Source organism: Acartia tonsa, chromosome 11, assembly GCF_053477335.1.
Source record: "Acartia tonsa isolate MP-2025a chromosome 11, ASM5347733v1, whole genome shotgun sequence".
Lineage (NCBI taxonomy): Eukaryota > Metazoa > Arthropoda > Copepoda > Calanoida > Acartiidae > Acartia > Acartia tonsa.
In genome coordinates this window covers 40669173-40691706 of record NC_137270.1, presented here as the reverse complement: position 1 = coordinate 40691706, position 22534 = coordinate 40669173, and the positions used below count along the sequence as shown (strand labels likewise).

The 22534-nt window shown below is 31.9% G+C and overlaps 1 protein-coding gene across 1 annotated transcript in view; it reads left to right on the top strand.

The window, feature by feature from the left end:
* Window positions 1–21541, top strand: part of LOC145331287 (uncharacterized) — a 48107-nt gene extending 26566 nt beyond the window's left edge. The window contains exons 10-29 of the mRNA XM_080175905.1: window positions 1737–1855; window positions 2314–2356; window positions 2744–2787; window positions 3457–3538; window positions 4070–4158; window positions 4967–5036; window positions 5148–5272; window positions 5817–5901; window positions 9676–9776; window positions 10327–10365; window positions 12097–12132; window positions 12525–12638; window positions 14519–14635; window positions 15817–15875; window positions 16556–16664; window positions 17738–17840; window positions 18627–18667; window positions 19091–19144; window positions 19956–20018; window positions 20295–21541. Coding sequence (XP_080032031.1) covers window positions 1737–1855; window positions 2314–2356; window positions 2744–2787; window positions 3457–3538; window positions 4070–4158; window positions 4967–5036; window positions 5148–5272; window positions 5817–5901; window positions 9676–9776; window positions 10327–10365; window positions 12097–12132; window positions 12525–12638; window positions 14519–14635; window positions 15817–15875; window positions 16556–16664; window positions 17738–17840; window positions 18627–18667; window positions 19091–19144; window positions 19956–20018; window positions 20295–20367 — 1566 coding nt within the window. The 3' untranslated portion in view covers window positions 20368–21541. The remainder of the gene's footprint in view (window positions 1–1736; window positions 1856–2313; window positions 2357–2743; window positions 2788–3456; window positions 3539–4069; window positions 4159–4966; window positions 5037–5147; window positions 5273–5816; window positions 5902–9675; window positions 9777–10326; window positions 10366–12096; window positions 12133–12524; window positions 12639–14518; window positions 14636–15816; window positions 15876–16555; window positions 16665–17737; window positions 17841–18626; window positions 18668–19090; window positions 19145–19955; window positions 20019–20294) is intronic.
* Window positions 21542–22534: the final 993 nt, after the last annotated feature.

Sequence of the window (22534 nt, the reverse complement as noted above, 5' to 3'; positions counted from 1 at the left end):
ATTTTAGCAGTGTTTTTTTTTATAATTAGAAATTTGTTAACATATGTCTGCGCTACATATGTCCATAATTTTAGGTAGAAGTAGAGCCACTAGAATACAAGAGTGAAGTAAGAAATATAACATCATCAGCTATCAGAAATATTATTGTTATAGGTAGAAGTAGAGCCTCTAGAATACAAGAGTGAAGTAAGAAATATAACATCATCAGCTACCAGAAATATTATTGTTATAGGTAGAAGTAGAGCCACTAGAATACAAGAGTGAAGTAAGAAATATAACAGCATCAGCTACTATTAGAAATATTATTGTTATAGGTAGAGGTAGAGCTACTAGAATACAAGAGTGAAGTAAGAAATATAACATCATCAGCTACCAGAAATATTATTGTTATAGGTAGAAGTAGAGCCACTAGAATACAAGAGTGAAGTAAGAAATATAACAGCATCAGCTATCAGAAATATTATTGTTATAGGTAGAAGTAGAGCCACTAGAATACAAGAGTGAAGTAAGAAATATAACATCATCAGCTACCAGAAATATTATTGTTATAGGTAGAAGTAGAGCCACTAGAATACAAGAGTGAAGTAAGAAATATAACATCATCAGCTACCAGAAATATTATTGTTATAGGTAGAAGTAGAGCCACTAGAATACAAGAGTGAAGTAAGAAATATAACATCATCAGCTACTAGAAATATTATTGTTATAGGTAGAGGTAGAGCCACTAGAATACAAGAGTGAAGTAAGAAATATAACATCATCAGCTATCAGAAATATTATTGTTATAGGTAGAAGTAGAGCCACTAGAATACAAGAGTGAAGTAAGAAATATAACATCATCAGCTACCAGAAATATTATTGTTATAGGTAGAAGTAGAGCCACTAGAATACAAGAGTGAAGTAAGAAATATAACATTATCAGCTACCAGAAATATTATTGTTATAGGTAGAGGTAGAGCCACTAAAATACAATAGTGAAGTAAGAAATATAACATCATCAGCTACCAGAAATATTATTGTTATAGGTAGAAATAGAGCCACTAGAATACAATAGTGAAGTAAGAAATATAACATCATCAGCTACCAGAAATATTATTATTATAGGTAGAGGTAGAGCCTCTAGAATACAAGGGTAAAGTAAGAAATATAACATCATCAGCTACCAGAAATATTATTGTTATAGGTAGAGGTAGAGCCTCTAGAATACAAGGGTGAAGTAAGAAATATAACATCATCAGCTACCAGAAATATTATTGTTATAGGTAGAAGTAGAGCCACTAGAATACAAGAGTGAAGTAAGAAATATAACAGCATCAGCTACCAGAAATATTATTGTTATAGGTAGAAATAGAGCCACTAGAATACAATAGTGAAGTAAGAAATATAACATCATCAGCTACCAGAAATATTATTATTATAGGTAGAGGTAGAGCCTCTAGAATACAAGGGTAAAGTAAGAAATATAACATCATCAGCTACCAGAAATATTATTGTTATAGGTAGAGGTAGAGCCTCTAGAATACAAGGGTGAAGTAAGAAATATAACATCATCAGCTACCAGAAATATTATTGTTATAGGTAGAAGTAGAGCCACTAGAATACAAGAGTGAAGTAAGAAATATAACAGCATCAGCTATCAGAAATATTATTGTTATAGGTAGAAGTAGAGCCACTAGAATACAAGAGTGAAGTAAGAAATATAACATCATCAGCTACTAGAAATATTATTGTTATAGGTAGAAGTAGAGCCACTAGAATACAAGAGTGAAGTAAGAAATATAACAGCATCAGCTATCAGAAATAGCACTGAGAAAGAAAATGTTGCTCCATCCAGGAATAAAGAATACATTATAGAGTAGTTACGCTAATAATAGTATACCTCCCGGGTTTAGACAATCGCGTGCCGATAAATTAATGTACATCCCTAATGATGATACACAAAATTACCTATTCTACAGATTACGATTTGTGATTGAAACGATTAGATACTCAATTTAATAATCAAATCAATCAGAATCTATAAATGTCCCCAAAGTTGTTAAGCCAACGAATAAGAAACAGTTATTATAAAACTTTGGGGTCGCAATATCCGCTTTCTCCCTGACTACTCGCGACTTTAGCAAAACAAAAGTGGGGGATACTTTATGTCAAGTTAGATAAAATTGAGTACTGGATGGTCCTTTATTAGCGTCCAAACTTTTTAACCAATAATTAAATTTATACAGGTGGTAATTAAATTTAGTGATGAATATAAATTTACTAATTATTGTCTTATCCCTGTCTAAATATAATGTATCTTTATTAAAAATTTAGTGCTACTAGGAGAAAATCTTCTATCCTTAATAAAGATGAACAGGTTATCCTAAATTTTTATGATGTTATGTTTTTTTTTATTAGTTTATCACAATTTTTTAAATTAATATTTTCCAAATAATTGACTTTTTCCTTAAAGTTCTTCTTTTTTAAAATGAATTTTAAAATAGGGAGGTTTTTTGTGTATTTGTGTGTTTTAGGTCAGGTTAAAATAGGTTTTATTAGGTACGGGGAAGCCTCCCAGGTATTAGGCATTTAGAAAAAAAACCAGACCCCCACCACTTATTTTCTATTTTTTAAAGAAGGGGGGGGATCCTTTTGCACGCTAAGCAAATTGGTTATTTCAAAAATTTCGATTTATTGGCTTAAAAACTTAAAGTACTTAAATTAAATCAAACCAATAATCAAAGTAATAATATATTTATTTTAGACTAATGGGGTAAAAGAAACTGGTACGGTTAGCAATGCTTCAAGGTATCATTTATTTTATTTTTTACTATCGGATACGCCTCCAATAAGCTTCTAGGAGCTCTAAAAGTGAGGGGGAGGGGGCGAATTCCTATCCCTAATTTAAAAAAAAATATATTTGTAGGGGGTCTTTTATTTCAAAGACTATATATTTGGTGTTGGTGCCCTCCTTTAAAATAAAACCTTCCCAGGGCCTAAGAGAGAACACAGTAATAGTGTCTGACTGAATATGACGTAACAAAAAAAATTAGCCAATGAGAGGCCGTTGTTGACAAATGGTAAAATTTATAGTGGCCTCTCATTGGCTAATTTTTTTGTTACGTCATAATCAGTCAGACACTATTACTGTGTTCCCTAAGAGAACTTACACTGTAAAGGAGAACCTTAACGGTTCAGCGGTTAGCGATGTCCTCAGTACATACAGACAGACACAGATCCTATTACTTTAACATAAAGAGTTATTTAAAGTTAGTCTGTCTAAATGTCTGTCCAACAATCCATAGATCTAATTTAGTCATGTTAAAACTGTCCTATCGGTTTCAAAATGTGTATAAAGATTCCCCAACAAATATATAATATAATTTACCCTTTTTGTCAAGACTTCTAAATGAAAAAAAGCAGCTATCTGTTTTTTTAAGCTTCGCTCGTATGTATGTTATACCTATTTTATTTCAGAGTATTTAACCCGCTTGACTTTATACTGATGAAAGAGGAATATGTCAAGAAAAATCCACCACCGAAAAAGGAATTTGTAAAGGTTTTTTTTCTCTCTACTAAGCAATAGGATGTCTTTGTTTGTCTGTCCCTAACTTGTCCAAAAAGTGGTAGTTTTGTTTAATGTAAATGGGAATGTAAACTGATATTTTTGTTAAAAGATGAAAGGACAGGTTGCTCTTTTGTTATTTAAAAAAAAATATTTCTCCATATCTTTGTTTTTTTTTGTCCAATTTTCAAATTTTTGTAGATAACAGAATCAAACTTAAATTTCCTTTTGTTCTGTATATAATCTACTTTGACCGGCAGTCTATCAATCTTCATACAAAATACAAACATCTAAAAATATATGATGGTTTAGGGACTTTTCCCCTCCAATAGATCTATTTTCTATTTTTACAAATGCTTTTTACAACTCCTTGTTGTCCGTATTCTTATTCATGCTGTTTTTTTGCTTTGATACTCATGGATGTTTCATTCTTGTTTGATTATAATGTAAATATATTCTATTTAATTTTGCTTCCCTCACTATGTATGTCTGTATGTATGAATGTAACGCAGTTTAAACATTTAGGAAAGATCAGTAGACAGCGATACAGGGGAACAAACTATGGAGTCAGTCATGTCTAGTCTCAAGAAAATTGTTAAAACTATTAATCCTAAGTATATTATAGATACATTCTTCAGATTGATAGATAGATTGATGGATAAATTGATTTATAAATAATCTAATTAATAGATTGATTGATCAATTGATTCACCGACTGATATATTGATTGATATATTGATTGATAGATTGATTGATAGAATGATTGATATATTGATTGATAGATTGATTGATAGATTGATTGATAGATTGATTGATTGATAGATTGATTGATAGATTGATAGATTGATTGATAGATTGATTGATTGATAGATTGATTGATAGATTGATTGATTGATAGATTAATTGATAGATTGGTTGATAGATTGATTGATAGATTGATTGATAGATTGATTGATAGATTGATTGATAGATTGATTGATAGATTGATTGATAGATTGATTGATAGATTGATTGATAGACTGATTGATAGATTGATTGATAGATTGATTGATAGATTGATTGATTGATAGATTAATTGATAGATTGGTTGATAGATTGATTGATAGATTGATTGATAGATTGATTGATAGATTGATTGATAGATTGATTGATAGATTGATTGATAGATTGATTGATAGATTGATTGATAGATTGATTGATAGATTGATTGATAGATTGATTGGTAGATTTATTGATAGATTTATTGATAGATTTATTGATAGATTGATTAATAGATTGATTGATAGATTGATTGATAGATTGATTGATAGAGTGATTGATAGAGTGATTGATAGATTGATTGATAGATTGATTGATAGATTGATTGATAGATTGATTGATAGATTGATTGATAGATTCATTAAGTAATTGCATACTGTCTAGACGTGAATTTCTGAGTGATATAAGAAAAAGAGAGGAGGAGCTAAGAAAAAAGAAAGAGGAAGAAGAAAAGGCAGGATTATTCTATTATTCTACTGTTTTGAGATCTTGATGGTCACGCATACACCTTATTATCAATTATCCTTTCCTTGTATAATAAATGAATAATAGAAAATTCATCAAGGCGAGGGCTGAACTAAGGCAGAAAATCGCTGAATCGACTAAAAGCAGTTGGAGCAATACGTTCGAGCAGCGGATGAGGTTCTATAGAGGAGCTGCCATTACACCGTACAGCCATCATGCTTCTAAGTAAGTAAACAAGGATGGGTTCTGTAGAGGAGCTGTCATCTCACCCTACAGCTATCATGCATCTAAGTAAGTAACAAGGGTTGGTTCTATAAAGGAGCTGTCATTACACCATACAGCCATCATGCATCTAAGTAAGTAACAAGGGTTGGTTTTATAGAGGAGCTGCCATTACACCGTACAGCCATCATGCTTCTAAGTAAGTAAACAAGGAAGGGTTCTGTAGAGGAGCTGTCATCTCACCCTACAGCTATCATGCATCTAAGTAAGTAACAAGGGTTGGTTCTGTAGAGGAGTTGTCATTACACCATACAGCCATCATGCATCCAAGTAAGTAACAATGGTGGGCTCTAAAGAGGAGCTGTCATTTTTGTGGTCAATTTAGCTTGCTAATATGAACCTTAGTCAGAACGTTCATCCAGTAGGAGGGGAGGGGGTAAATGTGGAGTATTAGCATTTTTGCCATTTGCCAGCATCATGTTTATCAATGTACATGAAAATCTGGTGCAACATCCAAAGAATAATATATCCACTATTCTTGTTTCAGATGGAATAGTCTGCAGGATTTGAGACAGGGAGAGGATGCTAAAGCCATACAGAGAAGAAATAACAGAATTAGAATATTTAATAAGGTAGGTAGCATAAGGAGTAGAATGTCTGTCCATCTGTTTATCTGTCTGTATGTCTGTCTGTCTGTCAGGAAAATAAAGCAATACAGAGAAGGGATAATAGAATTAGAATATTTAAAAAGGTCGGTAACATAAGGAGTGGGATGTCTGTCTGTCTGTTTATCTGTCTGTGTGTCTGTCTGTCTGTCTGTCAGGAAAATAAAGCAATACAGAGAAGGAATAATAGAATTAGAATATTTAAAAAGGTCGGTAGCATAAGGAGTAGGATGTCTGTCCATCTGTTTATCTGTCTGTATGTCTGTCTGTCTGTCAGGAAAATAAAGCAATACAGAGAAGGAATAATAGAATTAGAATATTTAAAAAGGTCGGTAACATAAGTAGTGGGATGTCTGTCTGTCTGTCAGGAAGAGGATGCTAAAGCCATACTGAGGAGGAATAATAAAATTAGCTTGGGGTATGGTCGGACCTCCACGTGGTCCAAGCGGGAACATCCATCCGAATGGCTAACCGACCAGGAGGCCAGAGGAGACAAAACTGTAATGTACAGGGCAACCTGGAACCTGCAGCCATCTTTTTTTGGCAACGGAGGGGGAGATCAGTAGCCGAGTTCTCTGTCTCCTTAAAAACATGTAGACCAGACACTGTTAGTGCAAACGCACGAGCAGTAGGCAGTGTACTAACGGTACAGAACGCCATAGAAGAAGAAGAAGAATAATAAAATTAGAATATTTGATAAGGTCAGTTACATAAGGAGTAGGATGTCTGTCCATCTGTTTATCTGTCTGTCTGTCAGGAAAATAAAGCAATACAGAGAAGGAATAATAGAATTAGAATATTTAAAAAGGTCGGTAACATAAGGAGTGGGATGTCTGTCTGTCTGTTAGGAAGAGGATGCTAAAGCCATACTGAGGAGGAATAATAAAATTAGAATATTTGATAAGGTCAGTTACATAAGGAGTGGGATGTCTGTCATTACCTTAACTAAATAATAGCGGTTTCTTAAAAAGTGCATGGAGGAGAACAGAACCCCCCCACCCCAAATTAATGAGTCGGTGGTATTTTTTTTTTTTTTTGGGGGGGGGGAGTTAGCCTGAAGTGAACGCAACATGAGATCTTATTTTGGTGCATCTATGATCTCGAAACCAAATCTTGCTTTATTGCTGTGCAGACGCCCTTTAGACAACCCACTGTTTGATTGCACGACCTCATTGATCAATTTTATCATATGACGTAATGATTTGGAGGCACTTTGCGCTGTCTCGAAACTTTAAAGATGAACGAAAATTAAATAAAAAACGTTGTAAAATATAAAACATAATATAAAGAGTATAAGATAAAACAAAAAAATGAAATTCTATATTCTTTGATGTTAGGAATAGAATATTTTTCTAAAAGGCATTTATATTTTATGTTTATATTGGCGTTGCTACAAAAGCTCAAAAGCTCTAGTGTTACATAAACTCGAATTTACAGAAGGTCTATTTAACAAAAGGTCATTTGTAGGGTTAAGATTATTGTAAATTAGATATTTTGTAACATGAGACCTCTTGTAGAATTAGACATTTTGTAACATTAGACCTTTTGCAGGATTAGATGTTTTGTATGGTTAGATCTTTTGTAAGGTTGGATCTTTTGTAAGGTTGGTTCTTTTATAAACTAGATCTTTTGTAGCAACGTCGTTTATAGTCATATATCATTCAGCCGTGGATTTTTATGTTGACAACAAACATGTAAAATGGTGTAGAATACGTTATGGATATATTGACAGGGAAAAATTTGCTGTCAATTAATGTTCCTACAATGTTCATCATTTATTGGTCAGTTCATTCACCCAGTATGAGAGAATGGTGCATAGGAAGTATATGGGATTAACGTTTTTTAGACAGCTGAGAGAATTACATTATTAGAGTATTTAAAATCTGGTGCAACATCCAAGTAATAATATCGATTACCTACAACTATTCATTTATTTCAAAAACTTATTAGAGTTGCTTTGTCTAGGTTATGTTAGGTTAAATAAGGTTCAAAAGTTATCTGCTCCGCAGGGTATACATGCAATTTTAAATAGAAAGGGGTGTAAATGAAAAAATGTTTTTTTACTTAAGCAAAATATCTCATTTTAGTTTCTTTGACTTGAACAAGGCGTTTGATGATGTTGCAAGTAAATCTTTCTTTCTCAAAACCAAATTTTAAATTAGGTGTCTATCGTCAGTATGGCAACATGCAGGTCTAATGCATTTAAAACTGGAAATAAAATTGTGTATAGCATTATTTAACACAATTTTATAATTTAGAGTCATCCTATCAAATTTAAACTTTGTGTATAGTATCCTGTAACGATAGAATATTTTAAAGCGTTTTTAACATTTTGAAATAAATGGGTGAATCCTCGGAGATTATGACTTACTTTAAATAAAGTGTATTTATTTTTAAAGGCAAGTAGTTATTCTTGTAAATTTTAAAGTTGCTAACATGGACGTCACTTATTGGTCAGTTTGTTCATCCAGTAGATGGGGAGGGGATGGGATAAAAAGGTTGGGATGTGGGATATCGTTGTTTTAGCCAAGCTACAAGTTTCACTTTATTAGAGTACATGATAATCTGGTGTAAGATCTAAGTAATAATAAATCCATTTAAAGAGCTCAAGGTGCGGTTTTGAATAGTATATTACATAAATGTTATACAATATTTATGTTTAAATGGAAACAGCGGTTTAAATATTTAAAATACCTTTTAGTGGTGCAGCATTTCTTTACAGGAATAAGGTATAGCCAACAAGAGAAATAAAACTAAAATGTTATTTTGGGGGCAGGTAAAAAGAGCATCAATTTTACTCCCCCCCCCCTTCCCCCCAATGACAGATGAAAATCACGTATAGGTTTCGTGATTTTTTCCCCGAGAGAATTTCGTTGTTGATATAAGCTGATTTCTTTAACTTTTCTAGTAACTAAAATAAATCAAGTAAAAATATGACATTTTACGATGACTGGGGTCGTCGAGAGCACTGTATAATTTTAATTTGACTAAAACGATTTTGGTGATGTGATTAAATTTTAGTGAAGATTCCTCTGCATCTTATTTATATGTCACCTTTTTTGATTTCATCCTTTTAAATATTTTTTTTTATTTTCTATAATTAGGGTTAGTCCGTTCTTATGTAATAGCTCTTTAAGTAAAGTCAAGCATGTTAGAAGTGTCCTATCGATGTTAAACTTGACATAGCTATTATATACTGTAGTAGTTAGGTACGATTTAGAAAGCGTAGGAACTCTATTATAGTTACCAGGATGTCCGTATATGCGTTTTCTCTTTTGACAAAATTTTCATATTTATCTGATTTTATAAATACTGATTCTTATTACAACAAGGTACATTGTGATAAGTAATGCATCTCTATAATCAAGTCCTCAAATGTATATTTTTCCTTAAATAGTATCCTATATTGTAACAAATTCACTTACAATTCTGTTTGACTTACACATTTACATTTTGCTTATTTAGTTCTGACACTCTACAAGCTTTAATGTTCGTTTGTCCTACCGCTTCAAAACTTCACTTTTATGGATGTTGTCAAAATCTTTTTATAGTGACTATTAAAAATGACGTTATACAGGCCTTCCATTTGCCAAATAATTATTTTTGATGACCTGCCATTGGTAATATAGACTGTGTATTAGACAATCATTGGTAATTTGTTTTGTATGACGTCATTTTTATAGGCACTAAAAAGAGGTTCGATGTTCTCATCCTTCTTCATTATTTTTTTTTATTTTTTAGGTGTTATCATCGATAAGTATAGCCAAAGAGTGTAAATTGGAAAGAAATAACCATTTTGTTTCACATCTGGCGGATTATGTGGACAAATCTATACAAATAAAGTAAGTTCGATTATCCAGTAAGAGGAAAGGGGATAGGGCAAATTGGGTTGATGGGGGTATTGCTATTAGAGAACATGAAAATCTGGTGTAGCATCCAAGTAATAATATATCCATGAATATATACAAAAAAAAATTTAATATCAAAATGTCGTATGCAATGATATATTGACAACATCATTTGAAAAACTTCTCTGCTTTATTAATTACTAGCAGTTACCCCAAAATAGTTTTAAACTTTCCCAGGACCTCTGAGCAGCTACACTCTGTAAAGGAGAACCATATTGGTTTGGCGGTTTTTAGAACCTGTTACTTTTATAAAAGCACTAGCGGATAAGCCCATGACATTTCAATGGGGCAAGGAGGGGTTAGGAAAATAGCTTAAAACCACCCCGAGATATAAATCTCAAAAACTAATAGTCTAAAACTATCACAGAACCAGTGCGAAGCTTCACTAAATATAGAATTCAATCAGTCCAGAAGCTTTCCAAATCATATGATACAGACTAAACACATTAATACTTTATAATAAAGGATATATTCTTTTTTTTAGACCTGTTGGGTTTCTGACTGATTTAGCAGTGGCAGTAAGGTAGGTTCTAATTTTTTAGAGCATTCAATTGGTTCAGTGGTTAGCGAAATCTTTATTATTAAACAAATAAAAAAAAACTTAATAATTTTATATAATTGTCTAGCAGCTATGCCCCTAGAGGCCTTTAGGGGCACTTGAGGTTAAGGGAGCTTGGATTTGACCACCCCCCTCTCCCTAAATAGCTATAAACCTTTCCAGGATCTAAACTGTAAAGAAGAACCGTATCATTTAAAATACAGAAAAAAGACAAATTACTAGCGGCTACGCCCCCTAGAAGCCTCTAGTGGCACTTTAGATGTTTTTGTTTGTTAAAGTCTCTGCGTTATTTCTTTATGTTACGATACCTCTTTATGTTACGATACCTCTTTATGTTACGTTGAAGTCTCCAATATATTTTTAAAAATTTTCGATTTTTATGTCATTTCTCTCGGGAGGGTGGTTGTACCCTCCCCCAAAATAGTTATAAACCCCCCCAGAACCCATGAGAATCTATCCTGTTAAGGAGAACCCGATCGGTTCGGCGGTTAGTGAGATCCTTCGGTACAGACACACAGACAAACAAACAGACAAACATCCTGTTACTTTAGTATAAGGATTTATAGGATTAGAATTTTGAAATCAAATTAAAATACAAATAAGTTTTATCAAATACATAAATCTAAATCCTAATTTTAAGATTTGAAAATTAGACTCTTACAACTTCAAATTGGATTTTTCAAGAATGAATTTTATTTTATTTCAAATTAAATCTAAATTTTGGTAATTTCATAAGATTAATTTCATTTTTAAAAAATATTAGCGACTATGCCCCTAGAGGCCTCTAAAGGCACTTAGTGTGGGTCTAGACCCTCATTTTAAACTTCAGTTTTAAAAGAAAAGTAAAAAAGTTTTATTTGATGGTTCATTTTTTATATAGGTGATTTCTCTTGGGAGGGAGGTGGTACCCTGCCCCAGAGTTGTTATAAACCTTTCCTGAACATATAAGAAGCTTCGCTGTAAAAGATAACCATATTGGTTTAGCAGTTAGCGAGATTCTTTGTTACAGACATAAGGGAAGGGGGGGGGGTCAATAATGCATATATTCTAAAACCACACCTAAGGAAAAGAGTATTAGTACAATAACATGTTTTATAAATTTAGAATTTTTTAAGGGAAAATCACGCAACCTTGCGTGATAATTTTTTTCTTCTTTAATTAATTCAATATTTTTAAAAGCTAAGCTTTTCTATGGTTAGGGTCGGTCCGTCCGTAACGGATAGCTTTTTTCGTTAATTTAGGCATGTTAGAATTGTCCTATCGATTTCGAATTTTGTATGGTGATTCCTTTAATAGTTAGGTACGATTTAGAAAGCGTAGCAACTCTATAATCATTACCAAAATGTCCGTATGTCCGTTTTAAACATGTTGATTTTTTTACTTTTTTAACAACAAATTTTATGTGATCAAATCATCCGATTGATCTGATTTTTGGTATGTTGATTCCTGGGAGAACTAAGTATAATGTTATAAGCGAAGCAACTCTATAATCAAGTCCTAAAAATGTAGGTATGACCATAAACATTATCCTGTATAAAGCAGTTTTTCAACAAATTTACTTAGAATTTTGCTTCGACTCTTATATATTTATATTCTGATTATTTTGTCCTGACAATATATAAGTGTTAATGTCCGTTTGTCCTACCATTTCAGTGCTTCGCTTTTATGGATGTTGTCATCCTTGTTATTTTTCAGGGAAGTGCCTTATACATTAGAAGCTGTTGAATACAGGTATAGTTATTTTTGCATCGTATAATAGACATTTTTTCAGGGGATGGTAAAATTTTAAAAATTAGATTAATGGCCTGGCAAACTAAACTGATATTGAATTTATGATGATTATTATTATTATTATTCGTGTAAAATTGTCTATAATACGATACATGAATTTAAGTATGGCTGAGAACCGGCTATAATCCAGCTGATATTAATTGGTTTCAACGACAACATGAAAAAAAAATGGAAAGGTTTTAATTTGTGTAACTTAGACTTCATCAAAACGTTTGAAAACATTTTTCTTTATTTTTTTTCTTTGGCACTTAATTTTAAACATAAACACATCTTAAGCTTAAGACAGACGGACATACATCGTTTTACTTTGTAATTTATATTTTTGTTTTAAGGCGACGAGATTTGAACGATATTATAGCACATTTCAACAAAGAGTCAAAAAGCAAGAAGAAAATGTCATGTATAGCAAAGCCAGGCTTACATGGACTTAAAAGTGATGCACTACAGTAAGTTTTATCTTTTTATCTATCTTTCTATTTATCTATTTATCTACTTTTCTATCTATTTATCTACTTTCTATCTATTTATCTACTTTTCTATCTATTTATATGTCGTCTATTGCAAAGCAACGCTTACATGGACTTAAAAGTGTTGCACTACAGTAAGTTTTATCTTTTTATCTATCTTTCTATTTATCTACTTTTCTATCTATTTATCTACTTTCTATCTATTTATCTACTTTTCTATCTATATATCTACTTTTCTATCTATTTATCTACTTTTCTATATATATATCTATTTTTATATCTATGTATTTATCTTTTTTATATCTATTTATCTAAGAAAATATGTCACTTATAGCTAAGCCTAGCCTGGCTTACATAAACCAGGGATAAGGGATGGGAAACGTAGGAAAATATTATTTCAGGCCTATTTCAAGCCTAGGCCTAATAAACCAGTTTTGGGATGGCGCAGTAGTTCGTTATAAACGCTAATGAAAAGGCTGTGTGTAGATAAAGTATAGAATCAAATTCAGGTAGCTAATTTAAAGTAAAAAACATAATTTTTTATAAACCTATATATTAATGGCTTTTGTTAAAATAAAGTTTTTTCTCTCCCAAAATTTTTTTATCTTTTACTTTGGTAATTTGAACTGTCAGAAAGCTATCGTTGGGTTTCCCTCAGACAGATTTTAGTTTGTATTATTTGCATTTTTATTAATGAGTAAAAATTTTATTTGAAAATTTCATTGCTAATTAAAATTCAAAATAAATAAATTAATATGCACTTGGGTAACATTCTATCAAGTTCTTTGGATACTATCATGTAATGATAGATTTGTACTGTGTTGTATTGTACAAATATTAGGGTTAAGGTGTTGTATGAATTCCGTATTAAATTTTTAAAATTCAAAATACAACATCTAATTTATAAACTACCAAATGAAAATTTGTAGATACCTTCTTTCCAAAAAATAATCCCATTATTTTTGTTTTTTTCTATATGGCCTTTTTTTAATGTTTAACTCTAAGCAGATTTAATAATTAAGCTAAGTAGCAGACAAATCATTATTTTTTCTAGAATTGTCTGCTTCTAAAATTTCCGCCAATTGGTGATTGTTTGATACAAAACAGGCCGATTCTTATTGGTTTAGAGCGATAGCTACTTGGGAGTGTCCGCCAGTTTGATAGGAATTTGTAATAGTTGCAATATCCCTTTAGAATCTAGGCCGGGACCTAATTAATGGCCAGGTTTCCTATCCCTTATCCCTGACATAAACATAAATGTGATGCACTACAGTAAGTTTTATCTTCTTTCTATCTACTTTTCTATCTATTTATCTAAGAAAATATGACGTCTATTGCAAAGCCAGGCTTACATGGACTTAAAAGTGATGCACTACAGTAGGTTTTATCTTCTTTTCTATCTATTTATCTACTTTTCTATCTATTTATCTACATTTCTATCTATTTCTCTTCTTTTCTATCTATTTATCTTATTTTCTACCTATCTATTTATCTACTTTTCTGTCTATTTATCTAATTTTCTATCTTTTTACTGTAAGTTTTATTTTCATATTTAGCTAATAATCTATCTAAGTATTTATTTTCTATTTTATTTTTAAAATGTAAAATTATTTTTTATCTCTACATATCAATCATATAAATAGAAGTAAGTATAATTTTGTTTTTCAATAGTATTAAACTTTTCATTCTAAATCTAAGTCTTGGGTGGTTTTAGGCTACTTAATACATGTTTTATCTTTTTGTAATCTTATATGTTAGTATTTTTTTCAACTATCTCTATTTCTATCCTTCTCTATTTTCATCTACATTAATTTTTATCTATCTCTATTTTCATCTATCTTACCTATCTATCTATTTAGTTACTGTGTTGTGGTTCGAACTGATGCCCCTTGGGAAACTGTAAAACCTAAAAATTTGGAGGTGAAAAAGAAAACAGAAATGTTCTCCTCAAAACTCCAGTTTCATATTCCTGGCAGGTAAAATTTTGCATATTATTGCTTTTCTTATACAACTGTATCTTGTTGTCATAGACATCAAATGAATAGAATAATTACATCATACAAAACATTGTTGTCAAAAAAGTTAAAAATCATTATTTTTAAAGGGACGTACGGATTTTGTAGTTCCGATTTTATAGTTGCTTCGCTTTCTAAATCGTACCTAACTATTACAGGAATCATTTTACAAAATTTGAAATTGATATGATAACAGCTATTTATTAATGACGGATAGAAAGACCAACCGTAATTATAGAAGAGGTTCGCTTTCAAAGATTTAAATGATGTAAAATTAAGGTGAAAAGACAATTTTGTAAGAAAAAGCTTATCTGGGATTATCCAGGATTTTTTTTTATCTTAAGGACCTAATTTTCTTCAGACATTTAAATATTACCAGAAAAAACAAGAACGATTTTGTTCCAATGTGTCAGAGAAGTAATAAGATTAAAGTAAGGTACTAGAAGGGGAAGGGGTTAAATATATGTTTGTCCCCATCCCAAGGACCTTATGCCGACTCTCAATTGGGTATTTGAAAATCAACCAATAGTGCCGAGAATATCAATACAACCATGTAGCAGAAAACAAATTGCTAAAAGGTCCTTGGGGGGCAGGTAGTTATATGTATATCAATCTATACTATGTATCTATTGTAATAAGTATCTTACATCAAAGTTTGTAAATTTTGGCTTTTTAAAAACACTTCTAAGCAAGTAAAGTAAATTAAAGTTTTTTGTCAATTAAGCAAAGAAAGAAAGATCTTGTAATTCTTACTTATTTTGTGCGTTTCATGAGGTTTTAATATAGATATAATTTAGATACATACTATATAAAACAGCCAATGGGATTAAACAAACCATGTTATTGGTGATAAAGTGTAAATATTTTGTCACCGAAGGGCAGTATTTTTTTTCTCGTTCAAACACTAAGTCAACTTTTAAACAGCCGAATTTATTTAGATAAAGCTCATTGGGATAAATACAAGTCAGCTTTGAATAGCTGAATTTCTTGGGATAGAGTTGGCTTTCGGGAAAACTGTCGCTGGTACTATTGGACTGAATAGTATAAACAGACAGACAATTGAATTTCCCACTTAGTTTGTCGGATTATGAGGCCAGTTTGACCATCTAGATCTACACTGCCTATTCTTTTGAATGTTTTAGGGCTAAAGTCATAGTAGAGGGAATGTATACAGCTATAATAACATCTCCTGGCACTGTAGGTAGGTAGATAGATAGGTATATTTACATTATACATAGATAGATAGATAGTAGAGGGACTGTATATAGCTAAAATCACATCTTCTGGCACTGTAAGTAGGTAGATAGATAAATAGATAGATATATAGTAGAGGGAATGTATACAGCTATAATCACATCTCCTGGCACTGTAGGTAGGTAGATAGATAATAGATAGATAGATAGTAGAGGGAATGTATACAGCTATAATCACATCTCCTGGCACTGTAGGTAGGTAGATAGATAGGTATATTTACATTATACATAGATAGATATATAGTAGAGGGACTGTGTACAGCTATAATCACATCTCCTGGCACTGAAGGTAGGTAGATAGATAAATAGATAGATATATAGTAGAGGGACTGTGTACACCTATAATAACATCTCCTGGCACTGTAGGTAGGTAGATAGATATATAGATAGATAGTAGAGGGAATGTATACAGCTATACTTACATTTCCTGGCACTGTAGGTAGGTAGATAGATAGGTATATTTACATTATACATAGATAGATAGATAGTAGAGGGAAGTCAAACTGACAGATGATCAGATAAACCGGTACAAAGACAGACATATAGCCAGCCAGCTGCAAGTATAGCTTTATCAGAGTACATGAAAATCTGGTGCAACGTCCAAGTAATAATATATCCATTATTTTAGGCATAGCAAAGTTTTCTGACCAAGAGAAATTGGAAAATATGCGCTGCTGTGCTTTATTTGGAATCATGCCCAAGGAGGAGAAACAATATGCTACTGCTATGCAAAATAGGTTAGTACAAACGTAATTACATTTTACATTTAAACCGCAAACAAAAAAAAAGGCAAATCCGATTTTCACAATGGCATCTTCAAATCCCTTAAAAAATTGTTAATTGATCAGAATCAATCTTTAAAAAAAGAGAAAAGTGAAAAAAAAATCGTTTTTCCATTGATTTGTTTTGGATTTGCATATCTTTTTGGTTCACCAGTTTTTACCCAAAATGCTGTTTTTGAGACCTTGTGCTTCATTGGTGCTGATTAATAAAAAATAAACGGTGGAAGTTTGTAACCAAAAGATGCATCTACATTTTATATTTACAGTAGAATCATCCTAAATGAATATTAAAGCTGTTATTCTGCAAATTCAGATTTGCCTATTTTTTTGGTTCGCAGTTTATAAAAAAAGCTGCGCTATTTTCATAGGAATGGTTAGTAAAACAAAACGCTGTGTAATTGAGAAATATAAACATGTATTCCTTATTCCTGACTATCTATCTACCTTACTATCTAACTATCTTTCCATCTAACTATCTATATATCTATCTAACTATCTTAGTATCTAACTATCTATCTTTCTATCTATCTATTTATCTATCTCTCTCTATCTATCTATCTATCTTTTTATTTATCTATCTATTTATCTATCTATCTAGCTATCTATCTAGCTATCTATCTATCTAGCTATCTATCTATCTATCTATCTATCTATCTATCTATCTATCTATCTATCTATCTATCTATCTATCTATCTATCTATCTATCATTCTATCTATTTATATATCTATATATCTATCTAACTATCTATCTATCTAACTATCTATCTATCTAGTATGACAACTATATGCCTTGCTGAGGAGTGTATACTAGAATCTAACTATCTATCTATCTAACTATCTTAGTATCTATATCTATCTATCTATCTAACTGAATAACTATCTATCTAGTGTGACAACTATATGCCTTGCTGAGGAGTGTATACTGGAATATAACTATCTACATATATATCTATCTATCTATCTAACTATCTTAGTATCTATATCTATCTGTCTATCTAACTAACTAACTAACTAACTATCTATCTAGTGTGACAACTATATGCCTTGCTGAGGAGTGTATTCTGGAATCAGAGGAGAAGGAGACTCAATATGAGAAATGTGAAAGGAAGCCCCAATCTCAGTTAGTTAAGGTAATATTAACCACGCTTTATTGCACCACATTTGCCTTAAATTCCTAACTATGTGTAAAAATAAGTTGTGCCTGATTATGGGCCAAGGAATCCCTCCATATTAATGTCACCTGCCTGACATAAGGGCAGTAGGAACCATTTTACGCGTTTCTAGCATGAGGTGGTTAGGTCTAGATAGATAGATAGATAGACATCTCAACGGCAGGATGCCGACTTTTCTTTATATAACTGAACCTGTATAATTTCAAGAAAGAGCTTTTACCACAAGGTATGATTCGGACCTTTTTGGATCTTTTATTCCACCTATACCTGGATTAATTAAACTTAGAAACGGCTAAGTTTATAAGCCAACTATCAAACACCTTTCTTAAGTTTAAAAAACCAAAATAATTAATGAAGTAGTGCAAATCAAGGTAGGGGTCTCTATTTTTATCTTAAAATATGGGTTTTTTGGCCTTTGAATAAGAACGACCCAGGTACCAGGGACTTCTGGTGCGGGTGCCAGATATACCTGTCAACAGGATGCTCCGAATACCAGAAACTTCTTGTGCCACGTATACCTGTCAACAGTATGCTCCAGGTACCAGGAACTTCTGGTGCCAGGTTTACCTGTCAACAGGATGCTCCAGGTACCAGGTACTCTTAGTTCCAGGTATATCTGTCAACGGCCTTTTGTAATCGTATTACAAAAGGCCTAAAAAGGGCATGAAGAATCTGATCTAGTATTTTTTAGGCACTAGTAGAAATATGCCTTGATTTTTAGACGACTAAAATAATTTATTTTAGGATATCTTGGCCTGTAACTATGGAAGTCTAAGTAGAATAAGGTGAGCATTTTCTTTATAATGGACCACAAAAACCAATCCACTTTACCTTTAACCTAGCTTCACTTAAAATAAGAATACAAAAATAAAATTTTTAAGAATCATTGTTTTATAAAAAGTACGGTTTTTGTGTTTGTTATTTTAAGGTTTTACTGCCTTACACTCTCATTGATACTGTGGGCTTAACCGCAATTTAATCAATCATGAAAATTGGACTGTAACTTATACTAGCCCCCAAAGTTTTCAAAGCACGTTCCCTCATTCGTTGGTTACCAACTAGGGTTGCACAAACCTTCATGTATGATTAATGCCAAATCTTTATGCCAAAAAAAAATTATCTACAATAATTTTGTTCACCATCATTGTGGGTGTATTTCAGTTTATTGTCTAATCCATTTTATTAAATCTAATCTTATCTTATTTCAGTTTTCATTCTGTGATTTGTATCTTCAGTCATGATATTGTCATGAATATTACAAGGTATTTATTTATTTATCCATCTATCTACGTACCTATCCTTAATCCATATAGCTATTTATTTATATACAGTTATGATTTTGCCATAAACATTACAGGTTATTTATCTATCTATCCATTTATAGATCTGTCCATCTATATATTTTTCCATCTATCTACCAATATTTTACGCATATTATATAAATAGTTATGGTATTACTATGAGTATTACAAGTTATTTACCAATCCATCCATCCATCAAACCGTCCATCTATCAATTCTACCATCCATCCACCCATCTATCCATTTATCCATCCATCCATCCATCCATCCATCCATCCATCCATCCATCCATCCATCCATCCATCCATCCATCCATCCATCCATCCATCCATCCATCCATTTATCCATCCATTCATCCATTAATCCATCCATTAATCCATCCATTAATCCATCCATCCATCCATCCATCCATCCATCCATCCATACGTCCATCCATCCATCCATCCATCCATCCAACCATCCATCCATCCATCTATCCATCCATCCATCCATCCATCCATCCATCCATCCATCCATCCATCCATCCATCCATCCATCCATCCATCCATCCATCCATCCATCCATCCATCCATCCATCCATCCATCTATCCATCCATCTATCCATCCATCCATCCATCCATCCATTCAACCATCCATCCATCCATCCATTAATTTATACACTTATTTATCAATACATGCATCCATCTAAAAATTAATTTTCCTGTGTTTCTTAATATTAATAAATCTATCTAATTCTTGTATCTATCAATCTTCAAATTTTTGAAATGTTTAGATTTTTACGGACAAAGAAGAATTTGGATAGATTAAAATGGAAACAAGAGGAGAAAATAGCAAGGTACAACAATATTGAATCAAGGAGGGAGGAGACAATGGGCTGTTTATTACACTATTTCCCAAAGTTTTATAATAACATTTTCTTATTGGTTGGCTTAACAACTTTGTGGACTTTAGTAAATTTTGATTGGTTGGTTCATTAGGTTGAGTATTCAAAAGTTTCAACTATTAATTTTAATTTACAAAAGGGGTTATTTGTGTGTCATCATTGGGGATGTACATTAATTTGTCGGCTATTGTCTTATCCCCTTCGATCCCTGATTTGAATTAATTTTAGATTGGTGCAAGCAGAAATCCTAGATGAGAAAGAGCAAGAAGAAGAGAAGTTTCTCTCCTATGGAACTGTTTAATCTGGATTTGAGGTGGATTCTTAAAGATATTAGGGTCGCTGCATTGCTGCAAATTCTTCAAATTCACATAAAAAATCTACAAAAATTATGTTAATAACCCTTCTATGAAATTATTTAATATTTGTCGATTTTTTTTACGATTTTAGCGGATTTTTTATAAAATTTTTATTAGTGATTTGGATTCAGCTATCATATTTTTTAAGAATCCACCTCTAACCTTATTATTATAGCTTTAAATGCATATAGCTACCAAACGGCTTTCAGTACATTTGCCGTACGCACATCAATAGAACTGGAATTGAAAGGTATATAAAAAATTAGAAATATTTATTCCTTAAGAATTTCAAGAATTGTGTTTTAATAGATAAATAAAGAATTAATACTTCTGTGACTGTGCTGCCAGTCGTTTGGGAGCTAGCTGCGTTTAAAATTCTCGAAAACTGAGCTCGGCAGCCGCGCGTCAGCCGCGTGTAAGCCACAGTGAAATGTCATTTTATAAATCTAAAATTTAGCTGGATATCTGAACCTATTTCTAAACATACAATCCAATGATCCATTTATTTTTTTAGCACACAAAAGGGTTTAAATTTGAGGCTTATTCTAGGTTCAGGCGCGGCTGCTGAGTCTTGGTCAAAACATTAACCTTGTAAATTGGAATGTTCCTTTAATATTTAAAAATATGTTTTCTTTTCTTCATATATTACACTCCAACGCAAATGAAGAAAATGAGATGAATAATTTATGTCAGGGGTAAGTGGGTTAAATTAGCCAATACTTTTAATTTTATTGAACAAAACACTGTAATTTGGGTAATCTATATCTAAGCAAACCTGTTTTGGTAGATCTATGTAAGAATAGGTGTAAATGATATATTGTTATTATTTTTAATTTTGTACTTAAGTAATTGTATAAAATCGAATAATGTAACCTATTTGTAAAAGTAGCAGGATATCGGTCTGTCTGTACCAAAGGATCTCGCTAACCGCTGAACTGATATGCTTCTTCTTTACGTTGTAGCTTTTCTTTGTTTATGGGAAGGGTTATAGGCCGCCCCCCCCCTCTAATTTTTTTATTTTTTTTTAAACAAAATTGAAAATGGGAGAAGGGTCAACCACTCTCCACCCTAGAGGCCTCTAGGGGCGTAGCCGCTATTGTTCAAAAATAAAGTAACCAATAAAACTGAGGACAAATGTGAAAATTAAAGACTGTTTTAGTCCTTTTTCCGTAGCGAAGCTAATCTATAATTTGAAATGTGTGTCCTTCCGTCAGTCCGTAATGCTATGGAGGATATGTGTTTTTTGGATGTTATTTAAGATAAAACGCGGATTTATCAAAGAACATCCAACATACAATGTTTGTCGGTCCGTTGGTCATTAAACAAAAGATATCTAAAAGATTTATTTAGGTTTTGTGATCATCAATTTTTTATCTTCTATTCTTATGTCCTTTCTTCCTTTTTTTTTTTATAACCACTGATCAGTGTTCATGAACAATAAAGTTAGTAAGACAAGAGAAGTAATGTCTGATTGAGCCAATAGGCGAATCCCATCGGAACCTACATTAAATCTCATTGGTTGAAATTGTGTACACATTTCATTACGAACGCATGTTTTTTTTTCATTTCATACATCCACTGTCGAAAGTAAACAATACTATCATCTGCTAATAATGTTCCTTTTAAGATTTGACGAAAAATCAGGTTAGAAGCGTAATCTAGATATCACTGAACATTAATAAATCTCATTTTTTAGTATTTCGCTACTTATGGATGTTGTCATCCAGCTTGTTTAAAATATCATTAATTTTTATTATAAAAATTGTTAATTTTAGTATTTTAGTTTAATTAATTGATAAAAATGTAACTTTTTTGTAATAAAAATAATAATAGTATAATAATTCTATTTTTTATTTATTTTAAAGTTTTGGGCTCGGCAGTCATCCTTAAAAAATACTGTTGGCAACGGCTGGAGTTGCGCCGCGGTTTAGTTTTCTTTGAAAGCTATATATCATTAAAATTTTGTTTGAAATTAAGATTACTCCCCCGCCCCTAACAAAAACTTTTGACCCCCCCCCCAAAAAAAAAAAAAATATAAACAGAATAGGCGTTCTTGCAAGCTCTAAAAACTAAATTTTTTATCTTAAATATGATGTTAGTTATAATGCTTTG